This window comes from Ailuropoda melanoleuca, unplaced genomic scaffold, assembly GCF_002007445.2.
Source record: "Ailuropoda melanoleuca isolate Jingjing unplaced genomic scaffold, ASM200744v2 unplaced-scaffold9701, whole genome shotgun sequence".
Classification (NCBI taxonomy): domain Eukaryota; kingdom Metazoa; phylum Chordata; class Mammalia; order Carnivora; family Ursidae; genus Ailuropoda; species Ailuropoda melanoleuca.
This window is the reverse complement of record NW_023255216.1, coordinates 1-7217: the sequence shown is the minus strand read 5'-3', so window position 1 is coordinate 7217 and position 7217 is coordinate 1. Positions and strand designations below refer to the sequence as shown.

General features: G+C 35.2%; 1 protein-coding gene across 1 annotated transcript; it reads left to right on the top strand.

Annotated features, from left to right (window-relative positions):
• Window positions 1-1780: 1780 nt before the first annotated feature.
• On the top strand, window positions 1781-7194 carry LOC117800961 (polyadenylate-binding protein 1-like; the record flags this gene model as incomplete). The annotated part of the gene is made up of 4 exons (XM_034653535.1): window positions 1781-1973; window positions 3530-3624; window positions 3948-4085; window positions 4282-7194. Coding segments are annotated over 4 exons (543 nt in total), but the record flags the coding sequence as incomplete, so codon positions are not given.
• Between the last annotated feature and the right edge of the window lie 23 nt (window positions 7195-7217).

Genomic DNA, 7217 nt, shown 5'->3' with positions numbered 1-7217 from the left:
AAAAAACTAGGAATCCAGACAGAAACTTAATCATAATTCCTGAGGCAGTCATTGGCCCATTTTACATTTGAGGAAACTGAGGCTAAAATAATTTGCCTGTGTTTACATGCTGGTTCAGCAGATGAGCTGGGATACAAACCCAGTGGTCTAAATTCAGTCTAAGTTGGCCCTGTACTTGGTCATACTACTACAATTTATTCATGGAGTTTAAAGATGTTTCGTTGTTTTTACCTTTTCACCTTCCTTCACCCATTTAAAGGTAAAGTAGAATTAAACCAGAAATTTTCATAATTAATCTTTCCTGAGATAAACTTGATTTAAAAATTGCAAACTTTGTATATAATGGCACTGATAAAATCCGAGACTTTCTGCTGCAGGTTGTAAAATTGCAGGTTTTATGAGCCCAAAGAAATAACATCTTAGATTTTTTTATCATTAGTGCCAGTGGATTTTGTTTAATTATCTCGGCAGATTCAACCATAAGGTCATCTTATAAATGATCTGAGTTCATGTTGCTGTGTAAACTGCAGTGACGGCATAACAAATTGGGCTTGGTGGTTCTAACAGCTCCACTGCACCACTCCACTGTGGTTCTTTTAAATCACGTCATCAGGTGCCGTGGTCAGTCTGTACATGACGGGATCATTACGCACATGGTGTTACCTATTTGAATTTTGCGTCGCTGCATGATTGAGGAAAGACTTTGTAATGTGTAAGGAACCCATATAAGTCTAAGAAACCAGTAGTTTCTCAATGTGAACAATGTTAACAAAGACTAATTGTTAGAAGTAATACATCCTTATTTTTTTTGAAATAGTACATCTTTAAATGAGAGAAATACTTAGTATCATTAGTATTAGAAAATGAAAATATCTTACAGTTTGCCTATCAACATGCTTGGGGGCAGGGGAAGAATGTCCAGCATTGGTGGGGGGTCTGGATTAAATAAAGACTTAATTTATTGCTGTTTTGGGTATAAAATGGTGTAACCCTTTTGGAAAACATTTCTTATATATAAACTTAAAGTCATTTATGTGCCTTTTGAACTACCATGATTTCTGCAACTCTATCCTGAGAATATATAACAGAAAGTCTCATTAAGTTCCAGCATTATTAACAAAAGCAGAAAGTTGTGATATCCACAATGGAATATTATGTTCCTGTTGAGAATGTTTGTAAAGCTAATCTCATGGAGAAGCACCACAGTATGAGTGGGGTGGGGAAGGTTAAGGAATAAAATCATAGGTATCTGCCTTAAAACAAAAAGACCTAGGGAAAGTTGGTCATGATTTGGGTGTTGTCATGGAAGATGGTTTTTACTTTATTGTCTGTTGCAGTAGTCTTGAATGACACGTACTACTTTTATATTAGGGGAAAACTAAATTTTTAAAACATATAGTTGATAATGCTGTAAAGAAAATTTGCCAAGCTGTTATGTACAGAATTCAGAAGTTTAAATTTCCATTTTAGGAGATCACAATGTGCAAGGGCCGCTTTGAAGTAGCAACGATGAACGTTTTTATGTCTTTTCCTTGGCATGGTTCATGTGTTGCTCCCACTCATTTATATTGATAGGCATGATCTCTTTAACCCTGGGTTAGCTCGAAGGAAGGGAGGAAAGTGTGTGTGAAGAAAAAATGCTTCCTTTTTTCTTGTAGTTAAGAGGTTTGTTCTTATTTTATGCTTCCATTTTTTCACTTAAGGCACGTGTTTTTAGTGTGCTCTTTGAGATCTGAAATTATCAGTAACGATTACAAAATCAACCATCAGGCTTAATTAATCTGAACTTAATAAAATAGAACCTAATTTTATAGTCCTTACATATTTTATTAGATTTGTTGGACGATTTAAGTCTCGTAAAGAACGAGAAGCAGAACTCGGAGCTAGGGCAAAAGAGTTCACCAATGTTTACATCAAGAATTTTGGAGAAGATATGGATGATGAGCGCCTTAAGGATCTCTTTGGCAAGTTTGGTAATGTGTCTGAATTAAATTTTTACACTCAAAGTTCTGAGTAATTGCTCAACATTAGTTTTGGCTAATACTTTATACTGAAGTGAATGAAATGAAAATACGGTACTTAAAAATGTCGTTATCTGGATTAAACTACTGATAGTCCATTATATTACAAGGTAGTACATAAATAAAGGTTAATAATGTTGTTTTAGCACAGTAAGGTGTGACTGCCTAATTGGAACAGATTTTAAAAGGTTATGCTACAGTAAGAAATTGTGCTGGATTTATGCGCTTACAGATCCCATCTCATCAGAGGCATGCACATGACACAGCCAACTTGGGTTGGAATGCAGTCTTTAGTTATGGGACAGGAAAGCTGGCCAGCTTTAGGATATTTGGCCAGTCTTAAAAGCCTCATGTTTGAGCAATTTGAAACAATGACATTCAAAGACAAAGCCAGAGATCCTGATTCCCGTGATATCTCCTTGGGATGGCCTTCTGAATCCATGGGATCTTAATTTGTTCCTTGCATTTCAAATTAACTTCACTAAATTTTAAATCAGTGAGGTGTAACCAGCCTCACTTTAGATAGTTGTAGATGATCAGAAGATGAACTTGAAATAGAACGCTTAAGCAGGTGATTTGCTTGTTCCTTATCATTTGTTGAGCTTATTAAATAGGTGGCTTTTGTTTTTTTGAGCACCTCAAATGATACAGAATTAGGAAATCTAATACTTTTTTATTGCCGATCTAGCATGCCACGTTGAACCCTCTGCTCTTTTGAGCAAAAAACTTGTCCTTTTGCACAAAGATAAATTGTGTCTTGCATCTGACTCCAAATTCTCTTTAGTGACTGGTTTTGTATATTTCATCTTTTTTAATTAGAAGCTGTTTGTAAAGTTGAATATTGTTAACCAGTTATTCCAAATGGATAATACTATGTGAGGTGACCACTGATATGTAAATTTGTCAAATATTTTCTTGGCTATTTCTCATAGAGATTGGAAGTACAGCGTTAGGACCAGAAGTACATTCAAAAGAAACAATCTACCTGTGCCCGTACATCTTCCATATTCTCTGTAATCAAATGTGATTTTTAACCTTTTCTGGCCCCAACGTATCTGAGACAATACCCACCTCAGTTAAGTGTCTTTTTCACTTGGGAGGACTGGGGCCACGTGTCTTCAAATATGTGCTGCTTCCTCCGAGTGATACTGTCTCTTTCCAAGGGTCAAACCCTGTATTCCCTCTACTCTTAATTAAAAGTCAAGTGGGTCAAGGGTTAAGAAAATGTTATTTCTTAATTCTGATGTCAAAATTGTTGGCTAAAAGAAGCAAATCTGTTTTGAACTAAGAATAAAACTTCATCTTTAACAATTGTCTAAACCATATACCTCCTCAAATGGAGGAAGGAGTGTTTCAGGAAGTAGAGTACTTAGTTTCTTAGTAGAAATACAAGGTCTTTGAAGAGAACTTTTTAAATTTTTTTCATGGCTTTATGTGTGTTGAAATTTGAAATGTATAAACTAAATGTTGTGTGGAATACCTTTGAATCATTTAAAAAATTTTTTTAGGACCTGCCTTAAGTGTGAAAGTAATGACTGATGAAAGTGGAAAATCCAAAGGTTTTGGATTTGTAAGCTTCGAAAGGCATGAAGATGCACAGAAAGTAAGACTCAAATATACTAACTAAAGATAGTATGGATTTCCTGTATTTTACAATAAGGGAGATGATAGAAGGTTTCCTTGTTCTCATGCTGAAATGTACATGAATTACATTGGCTATTTTACATGTATTGTTTTGAATTACTTGCATTTTATTTATTAGTTTTGAGGGTATAAATTGGGAACCTATATTCCCAAAACATCGAAGCCAAGTTTTTGTGATGGGTCCATCTTTAGCATTCGTAAACTAACAAATTTTCTTGATTGTTAAAGAAATGAACTTCTCTATTGCAAGTTAGTAATTAAAATTTCTGTGATTTCTATAAGGCTGTGGATGAGATGAATGGAAAGGAGCTCAATGGAAAACAAATTTACGTTGGTCGAGCTCAGAAAAAAGTGGAACGGCAGACGGAACTTAAGCGCAAATTTGAACAGATGAAGCAAGATAGGATCACCAGATACCAGGTTCATTTTTAATTGACAAGCAAAATAAGATAGGGATGAGGAAAACCTATTTTACGTTCATTTCAGTTACTGCCAGGTAACTGAAGGGTTTGTGAGGGGGAAAGGAGAAGACACAAGAGATAAAATACTAGGAAGTGTACTTAAGTACCACTGTGGGTTTTTTTTCCTTTTTCTAGTTTTCTTGTTCTTTTTTTAGGGTGTTAACCTTTACGTGAAAAATCTTGATGATGGTATTGATGATGAACGTCTCCGGAAAGAGTTTTCTCCTTTTGGTACAATCACTAGTGCAAAGGTAAAGCATGTGATACTTTAAGATTTGGGGAAAACCCATGCACGTTGATATATGTAGATAAATTTCACATTAATATGCCAGAGTGTTTTTCTTATTTTGTAAATGAATAGTCACATAGGGGTTTTTTTTTTTCCCTGCCAAAACAGTTTCCCGCCCCCCCGGAAATCAAGTTTTTGCTTCATTGCTTCACAGACATTCAAATTTGAAGTAGATACTGTAGCCTTAATGGTTTCTTTTTTTGCCCGGGATGAGTTCTGAATTCTACTTGAGGAAGGCTGCATTTGTTAACCATAGTTAGTGATTGATCCTCACATAATATGCATGACTCTACTCTATTTAACTATTTTCCTGGTTAAAAGTGGCAACTTACTAGGGAACTATAATTGTTACCAGGCAAATTTATATTCACTTACACAATTCATTCTGGGGAGTCAGACTTTAATTTCCTTTCACTTAAAATCAGAAATGATTACAGCAGTATGATTCTGGGATTTTGATTTAAGAACCTCTGTTCTAGGTGTTTTTTCTGGTGTCCACGGTCCCAAGAATTCTCTATGTAAAGCTTTATGCGTATGTATTTTGGGGTATGAGAGGAGTGTCTAAAACTTTAGTCAGTTTCTCAAGAGTACAAAAAAAACTAAAACTCAGTGGTCTTGGAATGACCTCATGGCTGATCTCCCTACTCATCTTTTCCTGGTAACTTCATTGATCAAGAAGCTTCTATGCTAGGAAATGTTAGGGGCATGCTAGATGAATACAAATAAAAACGAAGAGATGGGGTGGCCTTGTGTTTTAGCCTATGTTTTTGAGTACTTGGAGTATGCTAGAATGTATTCCTGGGTGTCTTTACCCCTAGTGTGTTACCTCAAAGTTGTTGAAGTTGAATATTTTCATCAGCTTTTAAAGTCGTTTGTGGATTGTAATGTCACTCCTTGGTGGCAAGGATATGAAAATTTGGCAAGTTTATTCTGGAGGAGGAGGTCATATGTTAATAATGCTTGCTGAAAAAGATATCAAAGGTGAAAGGTGATTTCCATCTCCATCCCCCATTTGGGTGTCCTTCCCAGATAATCTTCCATGTTCGTCCAGATGCTTTTTGTAGATTAATAAACAATTTTTAAGAAGACCAGGATTGTACTATATAGATTCTGTGACTCAGTTTTACTTAACAGTAGCTCTAGATACATATTTGCATATTCATTTGAGGGCTTTTTTTTTTTTTTTGCTAAGGCTGAATATTCATTGTATAGATATACCATAACTTACTTTACCTATATTGATAAACATTTTGGTTGCTTTGTGTGTTTTCACTGTTAGACCCACCATTCTAATAAACATTCTTCTATATCTTTGCAAAAATGCCAGTATTTCTAAAGTTCTAGAATTAATAAAATAGCTGGTTAGTGGGTATATATAATAAAATTGACACAACCGAATTGTCCCAAAAGGCTGGACAAAATCCTACTAGTCTTGCCAATTTAGTAGAAAGTGGTGTACATCTTTTCCAGTGGTGACATGCCTTTCATATGTTGACTAGTTTTGCCTGTTTGCATATTTTTTATTGGATTGGTTGTCTTTTTGTTGATTAGAGAGAATTTTATGTCAGCCCTTTGTTTTATATTGTAAATATTCTCAGTCTTTAACTTAGGACTTTGGGAGTTTTTTGTCATCTTACTTTCTCCATATTTTTGTGTTTTATGTTCAGATTCAGAATCAAATGTTTGGCAATTTGATTTTTTAGTGTGATATGAATAAGAGATGTGACTTAATTCTTCTCGGTTTTCTCAATGTACCATGTACCATATAATGCAAAGTCTTTGATTATTTTAAAAGTTAACTTTAACATGGCTGAATTCCCATAACTGCATGGGTGTGTTTTAGGGTCTTGTTCTAGGTATAATTGACACACTCAGGTGTATAACATAATGACTTGATGTTTCTGTTGTATATATTGTGAAATGATCATAATCTAGTTAATATCCATCACTATACATAGTTAAATTTTTTTTTCCTCGTGATGAAAACTTTTAAGATCTCTCAGGAACTTTCAAATATGTAATACAGCACTCTAGTCCCCATACTGTACATTAATGCGTTCCCAGGAATTAATTTATAGCTGGGAGTTTGTACTTTTTAAAACCTTTGTTGATTTTCCCTACCCACCTCCTTCTGCCTTCAGCAGCCATGAGCTCGGTTTTGTTCTGGTTCCACATATAAGGGAGGTCATCGGACTGTTCGTCGGTGTTCTGTTTGCTCCTGTGCTCCACCGTACCGTTGGGTGTAGTTGTAGGACACGCTTGTGTATATTGCGGGCTAGTGAGGAGTTCTTTGCATCTCCTCATTGCTCCTTTAGAAGATCTTTTCAGTATTTGAAAGCTTCCTCCTGGCCAATATTTATGGCCCTTTTGGTCTTGAATGTGAATTTTTTATTTTGGCGGATATTCTGGAATAGATTCAGCCTCTCCTCCTTCCCCACCAAAGAATAGTAAAGCATCTTGTCAACTTAAATTGCTAAGTCAAATTTTAATGGTGCTAAAGAGTCCAATTTTAGGAGGCCTTTCAGATACTTAAACCTTAATATTCTGTTGACAGTCTCCAATCTTAACACAGGTTATTTGCTGTCTTATCCCTACCTCTTTCTCTCTTGCTTGGCTGAGATACTGCATGTGCATTGCTTGCCCTTAAAGCTTTCATTTTTTTCCACAATTTTTCCTTAATACCTAAATATTAACAGTGTTTGCTTATTTGAGTCAGTGGCTGTAATTGTAATAGTAATGCTCTCAGAGCCTCATTCTATCATTGAATTAACTTTTTTTTTTTTTTTTTTGGTTTTTTAATAG